The sequence below is a fragment of the Moschus berezovskii genome, chromosome 11 (genome assembly GCF_049115385.1).
Source record: "Moschus berezovskii isolate FMDL1 chromosome 11, NW_MosBer_1.0, whole genome shotgun sequence".
Lineage (NCBI taxonomy): Eukaryota > Metazoa > Chordata > Mammalia > Artiodactyla > Moschidae > Moschus > Moschus berezovskii.
In genome coordinates this window covers 102,444,831-102,463,281 of record NC_142470.1, presented here as the reverse complement: position 1 = coordinate 102,463,281, position 18,451 = coordinate 102,444,831, and the positions used below count along the sequence as shown (strand labels likewise).

At 44.3% G+C, this 18,451-nt stretch overlaps 1 protein-coding gene across 2 annotated transcripts in view; it reads right to left on the bottom strand.

Annotated features, from left to right (window-relative positions):
• Nucleotides 1–5,686: 5,686 nt before the first annotated feature.
• Nucleotides 5,687–18,451, bottom strand: part of RFX8 (regulatory factor X8) — a 59,665-nt gene continuing 46,900 nt past the window's right edge. For both annotated transcript variants that reach the window (XM_088841631.1, XM_055400599.2), the window contains 2 exons: nt 10,578–10,894; nt 5,687–5,972 (listed from right to left, as the gene is read on the bottom strand). In XM_088841631.1, coding sequence (XP_088697757.1) covers nt 5,778–5,972; nt 10,578–10,894 — 512 coding nt within the window. In that variant the 3' untranslated portion in view covers nt 5,687–5,777. The remainder of the gene's footprint in view (nt 5,973–10,577; nt 10,895–18,451) is intronic.

The following is an 18,451-nucleotide window of genomic DNA, read 5'->3' as shown; positions in this document are numbered from 1 at the left end:
CACTTCATGGCAAATAGATGGGGAAACAGTGAAAACAAGTGACAGAATTTCTTTTCTGGGTTCCAAAATCACTGCAGATGGTGATGGCAGCCATGAAATTAAAAGACACTGGTTCCTTTGAAGAAAAGCTATGACCAATCTAGACAGCATATTAAAAAGCCAACAAAGGTCCATCTAGTCAAGGCTATGGTTTTTCCAGTGGTCATGTATGGATGTGAGAGTTGGACCATAAAGAAAACTGAAAGTCGAAGAGTTAATGCTTTTGAACTGTGGTGTTGGAGAAGACTCATGAGAGTCCCTTAGACTGCAAGGAGATCCAACCAGTCCATCCTAAAGGAAATCAGTCCTGAGTTTCATTGGAAGGACCGATGCTGAAGTTGAAACTCCAATACTTTGGCCGCCTGATGCGAACAAGTGACTCATTGGAAAAGACCCTAATGCTGGGAAAGATTGAAGGCAGGAGGAGAAGGGGACGACAGAGGCTGAGATGGTTGGATGGCATCACCGACTGGATGGACATGGGTTTGAGCAAGCTCCAGGAGTTGGTGATGGACAGGGAAGCCTGGCGTACTGCAGTCCGTGGGGTCGCAAAGAGTTTGACACGACTGAGTGACTGAACAGAACTGAATGAATCAATCAGTATAGGCAGCAATAATCTATATAAAAATCATTAAATGAAATATTGATGTGGAATCCTATAATGGAAGGATCAGCCTGGTCCACATCACACATGAGTCCACTGACCAATCTCAGTTCTTAATGTCACTCAAAGTGGGACAAAGGGCTGTCTTAGTCTGTTTGGGCTGCTATAACAAAATACCGTGGGCTAGGTGGTTCATCTCACATGCTAGTAAAGTCATGCTCAAAATTCTCCAAGCCAGGCTTTAGCAATATGTGAAACGTGAACCCCCAGATGTTCAAGCAGGTTTTAGAAAAGGCAGAGGCACCAGAGATCAAATTGCCAACATCCGCTGGATCATGGAGAAAGCAAGAGATTTCCAGAAAAACATCTATTTCTGCTTCATTGACTATGCCAAAGCCTTTGACTGTGTGGATCACAGTAAACTTGTGGAGAATTCTAAAAGAGGTGGGAATACCAGACCACCTGACCTGCCTCTTGAGAAACCTGCATGCAGGTCAGGAAGCAACAGTCAGAACTGTACATGGAACAACAGACTGGTTCCAAATAGGAAAAGGAGTACGTCAAGGCTGCATATTGTCACCCTGCTTATTTAACTTATGTGCAGAGTACATCATAAGGAATGCTGGGCTGGAAGAAGCACAAGCTGGAATCAAGATTGCTGGGAGAAATATCAATAATCTCAGATATGCAGATGACACCACCCTTATGGCAGAAAGTGAAGAGGAACTCAAAAACCTCTTGATGAAAGTGAAAGAGGAGAGTGAAAAGCTTGGCTTGAAGCTCAACATTTAGAAAACAAAGATCATGGCATCTGGTCCCATCACTTCATGGGAAATAGATGGAAAAACAGTGGAAACAGTGTCAGACTTTATTTTTGGGGGCTCCAAAATCACTGCGGATGCTGATTGCAGCCATGAAATTAAAAGACGCTTACTCCTTTGAAGGTATGTTATGACCAACCTTGATAGCATATTAAAAAGCAGAGACATTACTTTGCTAACAAAGGTCTGTCTAGTCAAGGCTATGGTTTTTCCTGTGGTCATGTATGGATGTGAGATTTGGACTGTGAAGAAAGCTGATCGCCGAAGAATTGATGCTTTTGAACTGTGGTGTTGGAGAAGACTCTCGAGAGTCCCTTGGACTGCAAGGAGATCCAACCAGTCCATTCTAAAGGAGATCAATCCTGAGTGTTCATTGGAAGGACTGATGCTAAAGCTGAAACTGAAATACTTTGGCCACCTCATGCGACGAGTTGACTCACTGGAAAAGACTCTGATGCTGGGAAGGATTGAGGTCGTGAAGAGAAGGGTACGACAGAGAATGAGATGGCTGGATGGCATCACTGACTCGATGGACATGAGTTTGAGTGAACTCCGGGATTTGGTGATGGACAGGGAGGCCTGGCGTGCTGCGATTCATGGGGTCGCAGAGAGTCGGACACGACTGAGTGACTGAACTGAACTGAACTGATGTGGTTCAAACAAAAGACATTTATTTTTCATGGTTCAGGATAAAGGGGCCAGCAGATATCTGGTGAGGACTCCCTTCCTGGCTTTAAATTCTTTTAGATAGTCAAGGTTGTCATTGTTCAGTTGCAAAGTGTCTGACTCTTTGCGACCCCATGGACTGCAGCATGCCAGGTTTCTCAGTCCTTCACTATTTCCCAGAGTTTGCTCAAACTCATGTCCATTGAGTCGCTGATGCCATCCAACCATCTCATCCTCTGCCACCCCCTTCTCCTTTTGCCTTCAATCTTTCCCAATGTCAGGGTCTTTTCCAATGAATTGGCTGTTCACATCAGGTGGCCAAGGTATTAGAGTCAAGTATAGGTAGTCAAGGGAGGGAATACATTTCTTTGAAGCCTGCAGGGCCCCCACGTCAAAGTGGAACATTCTGGGGAGGCTTGTTCTGAACTTCTTCATCCTCTAAGGATCCCCCATATTTAAAAAGTAGCTGGTAAAAGAATGCATGACAATTTTGGAACACATCACTGTACATTTTAGATCAAATTTCTGGTTTTGGAAAAATCCACTGACAGAGTGTTACCAACTTACCATCATCCTGAGTGAAAATTCATGTTGCAAGATCTACGTGGGTGTAGTTATTATTATTATGTGAAGAAAATTCGATGTGCTGCTCTCGCTGTAGGCACCACACTGACAATCAGTGATGTGCCCTGGGGAGATTTTCATCTGTACAAGTTCTCATTGTTATTCCTACTTAAAGTGACTGTTTCGGAAACTACTATGGGCTCTTTGCAGCATTAAGGAGCTAGTGTCTATGTTTCTTATCAGGTTATGTTGCATGAAGGCAAGGTTGTCAGAATGTCACAGTGGATGATGCCATGGGGTGACTGTGGACGCTGTTCTGATGATCAGGTTCTCACTGTTGTCCAAATGACCTTGAGCAGGTCATTCTCCCGCAAAACTGTCTCCCTAATTGAACATCTGGGATAATGATTTGGGTAGCAGGTAGCATTGACCTTGATATGGCAGATTGGAAAAATCCATCCATTCGACGTCCCCTCTGTGTGCACACCCTTTCCTAGAACCGTCTCCACTTTGCTTTGGATAATGGGGCAGGCACTGATGCAAACAGAAGCATGAAAACTTGTTTCTATTTCTGCTTCCTTGGCCCCCAGCTCTGCTGTGAGAACATGCCTGGGCTGGGCTGCTGGAGGGATGTGGGAGAGGAGCCGAGGGATCCCAGGGGAGACCACCCTAGACCTGCCGGCCCCCACGAGCCTGTCAGGGACAGCAGCTGGCTGAGTGAGCCCGGCCCAGGTTCTCCAAGTGCAGATTAGCAGAACCATCCAAGCACCTGCCGATGATGGGGAACGATAAATACAGGGCCCTCGTTGCTTTCCAAACCCTCCTGTGTGCTTCTTAGCCTCATTCTCTCCTACTGGGAACCCCCCACAATCTCTACAACGTGTGCACTGATTTCTTTTTTTTTAATTTAAACTTTTTATTGAAGTATAGTTGATTTGTGATGTCGTGCCAATCTCTGCTGTACAGCAAAGTGACTCAGTCATACATATGTAGACCTTTTTTAAAATATTCTTTTCCATGATGGTTTATCACAGGATATTGAATATAGTTCCCTGTGCTATACAGTAGGACCTTGTTGTTTATTGATCCTATATATAACAGTAGTATTATATATATATATATATATAAAACTACATATATATATGTAACTGCTATATGTATATATACACATATATATGTAGTTTGCAGTAGTTTATGGGCTTCCCTGGTGGCTCAGCCAGGGAAAATCCACCTGAAATCCAGGAGACTTAAGAGACCTGTGTTTGATCTCTGGATAGGGAAGATCCCCTGGAGAAGGAAATGGCAACCCATTCCAGTATTCTCGCCTAGAGAATCCCATGGACAGAGGAGCCTGACAGGCTACAGTCCCTAGGGTCACAAATAGTCAGATACGGCTGAAGTGACTGAGCACTCAGCCCTCACTGTAGTAGCTTATAATAATAGTTTGCTAACCCCCGAACTCCCTGTCCTTCTCTCCCCCATCCGCTCCCTACGTGCACAGACTTCTGTTTTAAAAAGTACGTTGTCATATAGAACATATACAGAGAAGCAATCAAAGCAAATGTGAAGCTTTGAAACACATTTTTACAAGGCGAACATGCCGTAGGGCCACCCCCAGACCAAGATCTGGAGCAGATGAGGGCCCCAGAAGCCCCTTCCTCTCCTCTCTGTTACTACTCACCCTCCCCCACCCCCTATCATAACTTCAAACCCTGCAGATAAACAGATAAGTGGAATTTTCTTTGATTGCCTGGATGGTCTTTTGAAGGATGAATGCCCTCTGCCAGCTCTCAGCTAATCAGTTTACCCCAAAGTATGCAAACGCAATTCCCTGTTCCAAGACCCATAAAGCTTATTGTTGCCTTTGTTCCCTGACTCAGCCCATCACCTGTCTGCTTAGATGTGAGCAAAGGATATGCAAAGTCACTGAACAGTAGGCCAAGAGATGCAGGCCTCTGAGTGTGTGGTTTTTTTTTTGACAAATAACTGCTCCCAGATGGCTTAAGAAATGAGATCACATATTCAATGTAGTAGTAAAGGCTCTAAAACATGATTACTTTTTAAACCATCATGATGAATAATTCTTAATGAATCTAGTGATCTAGAGTTCTGATATTTCTTTAAAATTCCCAAGCATTTCCGGAGATTTAATTCATTTCTTATGTAAGAGGAGATCAGTAAAACATTCCCTTGTTTCCACTGCTACCAGACATTGTGTTAAGCATGAATTGTTAAATTCCTTTCAAGTATCACAGTCGGTTACATAAAAGTGGTCTGGTTTAACAGGGATCTATGCTGAGTTTCAGGGTTCTTTAGGATTTTGCTAGAGAGGAGCAGCATCAGCAGGACACCCACATTTGTGGCAGACACTGTTGGATTCATAGTTCTGTAACACTTTAAGAAGAGAGCCATGTGAACAAAGCCAAGGTGGGGTCCTCAGCAGGGGTTCCCAAACTTTTTGGCACGAGGGACCGGTTTCTCGGAAGACAATTTTTTCATGCACTGAGGGGCTGGGGGTGGTGATTCAAGTGCATCACATCCCTTTATTTCCATTATTATTGCATCAGCTCCACCTCAGATCATCAGGCGTTAGATCCCGGGGGTTGGGGACCCCTGCTATATTGGAGCAGTGAGTAACTCTAACAGCACTATCAAATAATTGAGTTTTCCCCCTCTTCCTCAAGGCCTGAAGGGAACTTTCTACAAACTCTGTGTTGATTAGGGTACTACTGAAGGGAAGAAAAATATTATGAGGCGCCTTTGGCTGCTTGTACTAATTTGCTGTTCTACAAACTTTATCTTTCATTGGAGAATGACCCATGTTTTTATTACCAACAAGATTTCTCAAATTTCTCTCAAGTCCCCACAGAAATACCGGGAAAGCCCTGAAGAAAGGCAACAGAGGCAAAAATTATTCTCCAAATCAGTTTATATGATTCATCAAAACCAATTCCTTGAAATACATATAAACAGAAAACAGTGCTACCTCTATTATTTACACAAAATCTTCTTTCTCACCAATACAAAAGTGTTATCATTTACTCTATTCTTAAGAATGAAAAAAATGTATGTTTTCTCAGGTCCTAGTCCAATAAATAATCTCCCGTGTCAGCATTACTTTCCCTAAGATAAATATCCTCAGAGCTTTCAGATACATCCGATATGTGGATCACAAATTTTTGTCCATCTGTCAGGGTTATGAGTGTCTCTTGTCCCAGAGGAAGGTTGAGTTTGATGGTGCTTTCTGTGGCTTTATCCTCCAACAATACCTGGATGAGCTGTGTGGGGTGGGGAGGCAGTGTTTAGAAGAAAAGATGAAAAGAGAAAGTTACACTCTTCCATTTCAGGACCCACCATTTGAATTCTCCTACCACACGCTCATCTCACCCTGGACCTAGCGCAAGGGACCCCAACTTCCCAGGGGAGCACTCAGGGGCTGCTGAAGACTTTGTGGAAGGAATCTCAAACCTAGGATGGCACAAGAGAGGGTGCTGGGGGTTGGCGCAAGAGTGGAAGCAGCTGGCTCCCTTGAGGACAAGGATGGGGGCACTGCAGCTGTTTGTGAGGCCAGAGAGGGAAACAGCACTGCCACTAAAGGCACAGGGGAAGGGCTTCCCTGGCAGTCCAGGGGTTAAGATCCTGTGTGTCCAATGCAGGAGGGGCGGGTGCGATCCCTGGTTGGGGAACTAGGATCCTTCATGCTACGAAGCTCGGCCAAAATATTAAGAAATAAGAAAGACTCAGAGAGCCTGGATCAGTTGTGAAAGTCAGGAGGGAGCCTGTGAAGTGCCCACGGGTCTCCTCGCAGCTGTAACGCTTGTCACGTTGGCTGCTTTCCAGATGGATACTGACCCTATGAGCTGACACAGTTGGCTTAAGTTCCCACACACACCCTCCTTCCACCACTGGTCAAATAGACCAGTATATAAAGGAGGAAGCCTGTGAAGACTCTTATGGGTTACATTAACACTCTATAGGGTAGTAATTGACATGAGACATTCACAGACTCTGATGTTGGCTCTCATAGATTTGCCTGAGCAAACCTTCCTATCAGAGAAACAAAGATAATACGCCCCCCTCAGCTCCAGGGGTATTCAAAAGGTGGGCAAATCCTCGGATATGATTACTTTCAAACTGACAGAGATGTATTTTCTTGGTCTGATTTCTTCAACAATGCCCCCCTTCCTCCCCATAAGCTAGCATATTTTGACAAAGATGTGCAAAAGATGACTTTGAATGCAAGGTTAATGAAAGTACATATCTCACCCATTCTCTATAAATTCAATGATAACCATCACCAAACAATGAAAAGATGTTTTTCTTCTGTTTCTCAAAACAAAAAACAAATACCACCTGTCTTCATCTTTACCTTTTGGCTGAAGCCACTTATTTTTAAATATTTTTGCCATGCTTTCATGCTTGAGTATGTGACCTAAACTGAAAACTCTGTATGTATGTGTGTATGCTCAGTTGTGTCCAACTTTGCAATTCCACAGACTCCTCTGTCCATGGGTTTCCCAGGCAAGAATACTGGAACTGGTTGCCAGGTTAAGGAGAATGGCCTTTATTTAATATCAGTTTAATTTTTCCTTTATTCTTAAGACATGCCTTGGCATCTTACTATTTTGAGCATCGGTAGAATGGAGAAGAGCGACAGATGGAGGTGGTGGGGGGGACTGCTGACTTGAGTGGCTGCTGTAGGTGCAGGGACTGAGCTGAATTGTTCAGGGGGGTCAGTCAGCCCCAGAGGTGCAGCTGAACAGGTGTTAACTCGTGGCAGATGAAAGCAGATGGGACCCTGAGCATGTGCTTTTTTTGTTGAAGACAAGTCCACATGCTGACTAGTGAGTGCAATGGAAATGAGAAGAGCCTAACTTTTCAGTGTTAGAGTGTTTAAGTCATTACAGCTATTTCGGCAGGCTCGCACGAGCACAAGCAGGTTTAATTAATCTCTAATGCATATTACCTTGGATTATCTGACACTTATCTGCGTGTATTGCTTTATTATGTTGTGCAATTATTTAATGTCCTCTCTACCGTTGCCACCAATTAAATATAGGTGGAATGCACCCACTGCAATAAACTTCAGAGTGGCTAGGGGACTGGGTAGAGAATGTTCTGGAAAGGTGTTCAGATTAGGAGGTTTTGTTGGAGAAATAATAACAATGACTAGGGTTATGGGTACTTTTTATGCTTCTAAGAATTTTACAAATAATTAACTTATTTATACCTCATTATAGCCTATGGAATTAGATGTCTTAATTTCCATTTTGTAGAAGAGAAAGCTGAGCAGACAAATAAAGCAACTTGCCCAACGTTCTCAGCTCCTCTGTCCACGGGATTTCCCAGACAAGGATACTGGAGTGGGTTGCCATTTCCTTCTCCAGGGCATCTTCCCGACCCAGGGATTGAACCCATGTCTCCTGCATGGCAGGGGGAGCTTACCACTGAGCCATCTAGGAAACCCGCTTAAGTGGAAAACGTGGAATTTGAACCCAGAAAGTTATGTACCAGAACTGCTCACAATGGGCTACAGATATTTTCCCAAATCATCAGACTTGAGCATCCATCTCAGACACACGTCCTGTTAGGGCTCCCAAGTGACTGGGGTAAGCCTCCCCGATGGGTCCTGTCACCAGGACAGGGTGTGTTCTCCAGAGGGTCAGGGGCCAGGAGAGGGTTCTCTAGGGCACAGTCTGGCCAGGCCAACCTGTTCCTTCTCCAGACCGAGCTGGGCCTTTGCTCTGCCCATGGCCCTGAATCGCCAGCTCAGTGAGTGGAGCCTGAACCGCCTCCGCCTGCTCCTCTCCATGGCCCAGGCCCTGACTGGGGGCCAGTGTTTTCCCGTTTCCTGGTCTCCTCTGTCTTGCTGGCTTCATATACACACTCCCAGGGCAGATGAGTTTCTTATTTACAGACTCACATTAGAGTCTCTAGCACCGAGCACAGAAGCACTGGGTGTTGAATTTACTATCTCGAGGTCAGCAAATGAACGCCTGATGGAGACAGAGGGCTGGTGACTGTGAGAAGTGGCTCTTTGGCTCCTGTTTCATTTGTCCAGGCCAGTGGGTGTCTTGTCCAGTCCAGCGCAGTAACAGTCTTCCGAGGTTCTATGTGCTTGGAATGGGAAAGGGCTGCAGGGCACGGATGGGCTTCCCAGGTGGCACTAGTAGTAAAGAACCCAACTGCCAATGCAGGAGACACGAGTTTGATCCCTGGGTCAGGAAGATCCCTTGGAGAAGGAAATGGCAACCGACTCCCATATTCTTGCCTGGAGAATCCCACGGACAGAGAAACCTGGTGGGCTACAGTCTATGGGGTCACAAAGAGCTGGACACGACTGAAGTGACTTAAGCATGCACGTAGGGCACAGACAGTTTCAGCTGTGACTCGGCCACGTGGCTTTGACCACGTTTCATCCAGGTTGAGGTCACACCCCTGCCTTCAGTGGTCTCCTAAGCAGACTCCTCATCTACTCAGAAGGGGAACTTGTGGATGTGAAAAGAATGCCATGTGAAGAGGCCAAGCTTCCAAACATGTGCAGGAGTTTTAGAAATTACTACTGACAGTTGTCAAGATTTTCTTCCCCAACCAGCCCACTCCCCTGCCTCGCATCTAGCTGAACTTCCTGCTCAATCTGCCTCCCCTCCCTGGCATTCAAGACCCCATCTCAAATCTCTGCCTCCTGTGTCCTAGTCTTCTGGGGGCCTGGACCATCCTCCTCCCATCTAGCATTGTAGGAGGAGAATGATGAGATCAGGCAGGCCAGGGTGTCAGCCTCCGTTCTGCAGTTTACTTGCTGTGTGACTCTGGGCCTCCGCTTAGCTTTTCTGAGCCTCTGTCTCCTCATCCGTGGCATGAAAATGATAAGAACAGATATTGAGCAGGGTTGTATGGCTCTGAGACAATATATATCAAGTGTGCACAGTACATTTGATAAATAGCCATTCTTACTTTATTTTTTAAATATTTATTTATTTTTTATTTACTTGGCTGCCCCAGGTCTTATCTGCAGCATGCGGGATCTAATTCCCTGACCAGGGATCGAACCCCAGCCTCCTGCATTGGGAGTGTGGAGTCTTAGCCACTGGACCACCAGAGAAATTGCCTTGCTTTTCATTATTTTAATTTTTTGGCCGTGCTTCAAGGCTTTCAGAATCCTAATTTTCCAACCAGGGATCAAACCTCAGGCCCTGGGACTGAAAGTGCAGAGTCCTACCCACTGGACTACCAGGGAATTCCTGCAATCCTTATTATATCTTTCAAGATGGACCCAAATTCCATCCTTTCAAAAACCCTTTGTACTCAGACTATTCCGTGTTTGCTGTCTTTAAACGCTGCCAGAGGTATTTGCAGTACATGTCGCTCCTCTTAGTTGTAGGGATTTGCTGCTCTGTGAGTCTGTTCACGCCAGGCAGGCTCTGGGGGGCCAGGTGAGAGCAGTCCCCATACACCACAGCTCTCATCAAACCAGGCATGTTTCGGAGCTGAGCGGTGGTCAACAGACACACTGGCAAAATCGCTTAAAGCAGAGGTGAATCTAGAATCCTGTGTCCTTGTTTGGACAATATAAAACCCCCTCTATGGGTTTCTTAGGGCTTCCTCAGTGGCTCAGATGGTGAAGAATCTGTGTGCAATGTGGGAGACCTGGGTTCAATCCCTGGGTTGGGAAGATTCCCCCGGAGAAGGGAATGACAACCTACTCCAGCATTCTTGCCTGAAGAATCCTATCGACAGAAGAGCCTGATGGGCTACAGTCCATGGGATCGCAAAGAGTAGGACACGACTGAGTGACTACGCACAGCACGTGGGTTTCCTACCCCCTGGGTCCTCACTGCCCTGAGAACACTGGTGGGCACAAGGCCGGGCCGCGGTGTGCCTACCTTGTTGCCCGTGACGGTGTCTACCAGGAAGCCAGGCACCCTGACCACCACACTGCTCCCCTCCATGGCACTGGGGCTCTGGCCCTTGCATCTGAGCATCACCCGGGGGGGATCCGCACTCAGGCTTTCACACTCCTGAGCTGGGGGGCAGTCTGGAGGGGGGTGTGGCTCATGGTCTGCCTGGACAGGAGACTGGTCATCTGGCAGTATCTCCTTGAGACTTCCCACGTCGTCCTCCTCCTCTTCCTCCTCAATGCACGACTGAAGTATGTGAATCACATATTCCAAAAGCAGCAAGTGAAACAGGTGCCAGGAGCCTGCATTGAAGTAACAACCCCCCAGTGAATAAGCAGACAGACAGATGGACAGGTAAACAGGTCCCGGTGGACGAACAGCTCTTCCAGGGCTCTCAGCTCCTGTGCGCTAGAGCCTCACTCCTCCTGGCAAAGCCTGAGTCCCTGCAGCATCCATCACCCGCACAGCATCCCATACCCAGAGGACCCCAGAAGGCGGCTTTAGCACAGGGTGCTCAGTGAGCTGAGTCACGACAGGGAACATCAACACGGCTGCTGTGAGACGGGAGGAGGGCCACCCTGCAGAGAAACGGGTGCCCCTCCCAGAGGTGGAGAGCGGGCCCCTCACCGCCAGCCACCTGGCTGCATCTCCTGGGGGGAAACGGGTAAGGGGCACAGGGGCTGTCCTTAGGGAGCTGGTGGGCAGGGGCCAGCTGAGTGCTCTGAATCCCAAGGCCTCTGGCTCCAGAAAGCAAAAGGATAATTAACGTTCAGTTGAGAAACGGAGTTGGGGGGAAGATCTGGCCTAGAACAGTTCTTAAAAGATAATTTTTTAAATTAATCTTTAAAAAATCTTTTTTTATTTTAAATTTACTTATTTTTTAATTGAGGGATAATTGCTTTACAGAATTGTGTTGGTTTCTGCCACACATCAAAAGGTAATTTTTTAATGAAGATAAAACCGTGCTTCTCACACAGATGGAGAAAGAACGCGTTTCAAAGATTTTACGGGACTCGATTAATGAGAGAAATAGCAAGCTGCTGCAGCTGATGACAGCACTGGGAGCTCAGCTTGGTGCTCTGCGATGACTTACAGGGCAGCGATGGGGCAGCGGGAGGGAGTTCCAGGAGGAGGGGATATATGTATACATATAGCCGATTCATGTTGTTGTACAGCAGAAACCAACAGTGTAATTGTAAAGCAATTATACTCCAGTAAAAAATAAATTTAAAAAGAGAATTCAAAGGACTAAACATACACAGACAGTAAAGAATGCTGACATGAATTTACAAATAGATGCCACACGGCTGTCCTCAGATGTACCCAGCTGACACATAATAGTTTGCATTTCTGGGCAGGAGAATCATATTACCTGTTTGATACAATTTACAAGATTTGTAAAATAACTCAGACCATGAACGATGGCACCAACCCCAGAAGGGTGTTTTGACCCTTTTCTGTCCAATTCAAAGCTTTGCACAAGGTCCACTCTTCTCTGCTAGGTCTTAGGTGAGAGAACCTGGTTCTGTGACATGACAAGGCCTGGTCTGGAATAAGTCTGACCCCAAAACAACTCTGCTTGTTTGACTTTGTGAAACCATGGTCCATGTGCAGAGAAAGAACGGGTGGTGTGAGTATTCTGACTTCATGTGAAGGTCCAACGTGGAGGGGAAAACCACTGTAGACCGAGAAAGGCACCACTGTATGAGTTATCAAAGGATGCTGCAGGCATCAAGCCATCACATTACAGCCCCCAGCCCTGGGGGAACTCAGGATGGAGGCAGGGTGTCCACCCCTCATCTAGTAATCAGCTGCTGCAGCTGCCCCAACAGCACCCCCTGAGCAGACTCAGGGTGAGAAAATACAGGATACTGGCTCTGGAGAGCTGAGAAGCATATAGAAGGAGTGATTTCAGTGAGCCTAGACTCTTGCATTCTCCCACAGACAGAAGAGCACTAAATTCCTTAGGGCTTCCCTGGTGGCTCAGATGGTAAAGAATCTGCCTGCAATGCAGGAGACACAGGTTGCATCCCTAGGTCGGGAAGATCCTGAAGAGGGTATGGCAACCCACTCCTGTATTCTTGCCTGGAAAATCCCATGGATAGAGGAGCCTGGCGGGCTACAGTCCACAGGGTCGCAGAGTTGGGCATGACTGAGCGACTAATACACACACACACACACACACACACACACACATACACACACTCCTTGAGATGTCAGGTTTTCTTTCTTTCTTTTTAATTTTTATTGGAGGCTAATTATTTTACAATATTATATTGGTTGGTTTTGCCATACATTGACATGAATCCGCCCCGGGTGTATCTGAGTTCCCCCTCCCGAGACCCCTCCCACCTCCCTCCTCCCCTTATCCTCCCTCTGGGTCATCCCCGCATACCAGCCCCGAGCATCCTATAACATGCATCAACCCTGAACTGGCAATTCGTTTCACATATGATAATATACATGTTTCAATGCCATTTTCCCAAATCATCCCACCCTCACCCTCTCCCACAGAGTCCCAAAGACTGTTTTATACATCTGTGTCTCTTTTGCTGTCTCGTATACAGGGTTATCATTTGCATCTTTCTAAATTCCATATATATATGTGTTAGTGTATTGTATTGGTGTTTTTCTTTCTGGCTTACTTCACTCTGTGTAATAGCTCTAGTTTCATCCACCTCATTAGAACTGGTTCAAATGCATTCTTTTTAATGGCTGAGTAATACTCCATTGTGTATATGTACCAAAGCTTTCTTATCTATTCGTCTGCAGATGGACATCTAGGTTGCTTCCATGTCCTGGCTATTATAAACAGTGCTGCAATGAACATTGGAGTACATGTGTCTCTTTCAATTCGGTTTCCTCGGTGTGTATGCCCAGGAGTGCGATTGCTGGATCATATGACAGTTCTATTTCCAGTTTTTTGAGGAATCTCCACACTATTCTCCACAGTGGCTGTACTAGTTTGCATTCCCACCAACAGTGTAACAGGGTTCCCTTCTCTCCACACCCTCTCCAGCATTTATTGCATGTAGACTTTTGGATAGCAGCCATTCTGACTGGTGTGAAATGGTATCTCATTGTGGTTTTGATTTGCATTTCTCTGATTATGAGGGATGTTGAGCATTTTCTCATGTGTTTCTTAGCCATCTTTATGTCTTCTTTAGAGAAATGTCTGTTTAGTTCTTTGGCCCATTTTTTGATTGGATCATTTATTTTTCTGGAATTGAGCTGCAGGAGCTGCTTGTATATTTTGGAGATTAATCCTTTATCAGTTGCTTCATTTGCTATTATTTTCTCCCATTCTGAAGGCTGTCTTTTCACCTTGCTTATAGTTTCCTTTGCTGTGCAGAAGCTTTTGATTTTAATTAGGTCCAATTTCTTTATTTTTGCTTTTATTTCCAATATTCTGGGAGGTGGGTCTTGGAGGATCCTGCTGTGATTTATGTCAGAGAGTGTTTTGCCTACGTTCTCCTCTAGGAGTTTTATAGTTTCTGGTCTTACATTTAGCTCTCTAATCCATTTTGAGTTTATTTTTGTGTATGGTGTTAGGAAGTGTTCTAGTTTCATTCTTTTACAAGTGGCTGACCAGTTTTCCCAGCACCACTTGTTAAAGAGACTGTCTTTTCTCCCTTTTATATTCTTGCCTCCTTTGTCAAAGATAAGGTGTCCATAGGTGCGTGGATTTATCTCTGGGCTTTCTATTTTGTTCCATTGATCTATATTTCTGTCTTTATGCCAGTACCATACTGTCTTGATGACTGTGGCTTTGTAGTAGAGCCTGAAGTCCGGCAGGTTAATTCCCCCAGTTCCATTTTTCTTCCTCAAGATTGCTTTGGCTATTAGAGGTTTTTTGTATTTCCATACTAATTGTGAGATTATTTGTTCTAGTTCTGTGAAAAATATAATTGGTAGCTTGATAGGGATTGCATTGAATGTATAAATTACTTTGGGTAGTATACTCATTTTGCAATATGTATTCTTCCAATCCACGAACACGGTATATTTTTCCATCTATTAGTGTCCTCTTTGATTACTTTCACTAGTGTTTTATAGTTTTCTATGTACAAGTCTTTTGTTTCCTTAGGTAGGTATATTCCTAAGTATTTAATTTTTTTCGTTGTTACAGTGAATGGAATAGTTTCCTTAATTTCTCTTTCTATTTTCTCATTATTAGTGTATAGGAATGCAAGGGATTTCTGTGTGTTGATTTTATATCCTGCAACTTTACTGTAATCATTGATTAGCTCTAGTACTTTTCTGGTAGAGTCTTTAGGGTTTTCTGTGTAGAGGATCATGTCATCAGCGAACAGTAAAAGTTTTACTTCTTCTTTTCCAATTTGTATTCCTTTTATGTCTTTTTCTGCTCTGATTGCTGCAGCCAAAACTTCCAGAACTATGTTGAATAGTAGTGGTGAAAGTGGGCACCCTTGTCTTGTTCCTGACTTTAGGGGAAATGCTTTCAGTTTTTCACCATTGAGGATAATGTTTGCTGTGGGTTTGTCATATATAGCTTTTATTATGTTGAGATATGTCCCTTCTATTCCCACTTTCTGGAGGGATTTTTATCATAAATCGATGTTGAATTTTGTCGAAGGCTTTCTCTGCATCTATTGAGATAATCATATGATTTTTATTTTTCAGTTTGTTAATGTGGTGTATTACGTTGATTGATTTGTGGATATTGAAGAATCCTTGCATTCCTGGGATAAAGCCCACTTGGTCATGATGTATGATCTTATTAATGTGTTGTTGGATTCTGATTGCTAGAATTTTGTTAAGGATTTTTGCATCTATGTTCATCAGTGATATTGGTCTGTAGTTTTCTTTTTTTGTGGGATCTTTACCAGGTTTTGGGATTAGGGTGATGGTGGCCTCATAGAATGAGTTTGGAAGTTTCTCTTCCTCAGCAATTTTCTGGAAGAGTTTGAGTAGAATAGGTGTTAGCTCTTCTCTAAATTTTTGGTAGAATTCAGCTGTGAAGCCGTCTGGCCATCTGGACCTGGGCTTTTGTTTGCTGGAAGATTTCTGATTACAGCCTCTAGTTCCATGCTTGTGATGGGTCTGTTCAGATTTTCTATTTCTTCCTGGTTCAATTTTGGAAAGTTGTACTTTTCTAGGAATTTGTCCATTTCTTCCAGGTTATTCATTTTATTGCCATATAATTGCTGATAGTATTCTCTAATAATCCTTTGTATTTCTGTGTTGTCGGTTGTGATCTCTCCATTATCATTTCTAATTTTATTGATTTGGTTCTTCTCCCTTTGTTTCTTGATGAGTCTGGCTAGTGGTTTGTCAATTTTATTTACTTTCTCAAAGAACCAGCTTTTGGCTTTGTTGATTTTTGCTATGGTCTCTTTTGTTTCTTTTGCATTTATCTCTGCCCTAATTTTTAAGATTTCTTTCCTTCTACTAACCCTGGGGTTCTTCATTTCTTCCTTTTCTAGTTTCTTTAGATGTAGGGTTAGGTTATTTAGTTGACTTTTTTCTTGTTTCTTGAGGTGTGCCTATATTGCTATGAACTTCCCCCTTAGCACTGCTTTTACAGTGTCCGAGAGGTTTTGGGTTGTTGTGTTTTCATTTTCATTCATTTCTATGCATATTTTGATTTCTCTTTTGATTTCTTTTATGATTTGTTCATTTTTCAGCAGCGTGTTGTTCAGCCTCCATATGTTGGCATTTTTAATGTTTTTTCTCCCGTAATTGAGATCTAATCTTACTGCATTGTGGTCAGAAAAGATGCTTGGAATGATTTCAATTTTTTTGAATTTACCAAGGCTAGATTTATGGCCCAGGATGTGATCTATCCCGCGAGAGACGCTGGCTCCGGCTGCGCAGACGCGAGAGACACTGGCTCCAGTGCAACCGACCACGCACATAAGCGCGGCCAAGAGAAGCTAACCCACGCCTGAGGCCAGGGCCAGCGGCCGAAAGGAGCTACCCCACGTCCAATAGGCGGTGGCTGTGCAGGCGCAGGAGGGCTGAGAGGAGCTCTATACAGTTAGGAAAAACAACACCAGGAGCTGACTGTGGCTCAGATCATGAACTCCTTATCGCCAAATTCAGACTTAAACTGAAGAAAGTAGGGAAAACCACTAGCCCATTCAGATATGACCTCAATCAAATCCCTTATGATTATTCAGTGGAAGTGAGAAATAGATTTAAGGGACTAGATCTGATAGATAGAGTGCCTGATGAACTCTGGACGGAGGTTCGTGACATTGTACAGGAGACAGGGACCAAGACCATCCCCATGGAAAAGAAATGCAAAAAAGCAAAATGGCTGTCTGAGGAGGCCTTACAAATAGCTGTGAAAAGAAGAGAAGCGAAAAGCAAAGGAGGAAAGGAAAGATATAAGCATCTGAATGCAGAGTTCCAAAGAATAGCAAGGAGAGATAAGAAAGCCTTCCTCAGCGATCAATGCAAAGAAATGGAGGAAAACAACAGAATAGGAAAAACAAGAGATCTCTTCAAGAAAATTAGAGATTCCAAGGGAACTTTTCATGCAAAGATGGGCTCGATAAAGGACAGAAATGGTATGGACCTAACAGAAGCAGAAGATATTAAGAAGAGGTGGCAAGAATACACAGAAAAACTGTACAAAAAAAGATCTTCCGAACCAAGATAATCACGATAACGTGATCACTGACCTAGAGCCAGACATCTTGGAATGTGAAGTCAAATGGGCCTTAAAAAGCATCACTACAAACAAAGCTAGTGGAGGTGATAGAATTCCAGTTGAGCTATTTCAAATCCTGAAAGATGATGCTGTGAAAGTGCTGCACTCAATATGCCAGCGAATTTGGAAAACTCAGCAGTGGCCACAGGACTGGAAAAGGTCAGTCTTCATTCCAATCCCAAAGAAAGGCAATGCCAAAGAATGCTCAAACTACCGCACAATTGCACTTATCTCACACGCTAGTAAAGTCATGCTCAAAATTCTCCAAGCCAGGCTTCAGCAATATGTGAACGTGAACTCCCAGATGTTCAAGCAGGTTTTAGAAAAGGCAGAGGCACCAGAGATCAAATTGCCAACATCCGCTGGATCATGGAGAAAGCAAGAGAGTTCCAGAAAAACATCTATTTCTGCCTCATTGACTATGCCAAATCCTTTGACTGTGTGGATCACAGTAAATTGTGGAACATTCTGAAAGAAATGGGAATATCAGACCACCTGACCTGCCTCTTGAGAAACCTGTATGCAGGTCAGGAAGCAACAGTGAGAACTGGACTTGGAACAACAGATTGGTTCCAAATAGGAAAAGGAGTACGTCAAGGTTGTATATTGTCACCCTGCTTATTTAACTTATATGCAGAGTACATCATAAGGAACGCTGGGCTGGAAGAAGCACGAGCTGGAATCAAGATTGCTGGGAGAAATATCAATAACCTCAGATATGCAGATGACACCACCCTAATGGCAGAAAGTGAAGAGGAACTCAAAAGCCTCTTGATGAAAGTGAAAGAGGAGAGTGAAAAGGTTGGCTTGAAGCTCAACATTCAGAAAACGATCATGGCATCTGGTCCCATCACTTCATGGGAAATAGATGGGGTAACAGTGGAAATAGTGTCAGACTTTATTTTTGGGGGCTCCAAAATCACTGCGGATGCTGATTGCAGCCATGAAATTAAAAGACACTCCTTGGAAGGAAAGTTATGACCAACTTAGGTAGTATAATAAAAAGCAGAGACATTACTTTGCCAACCAAGGTCCGTCTAGTCAAGGCTATGGTTTTTCCAGTGGTCATGTATGGATGTGAGAGTTGGACTGTGAAGAAAGCTGATTGCTGAAGAATTGATGCTTTTGAACTGTGGTGCTGGAGAAGATTCTTGAGAGTCCCTTGTACTGCAAGGAGATC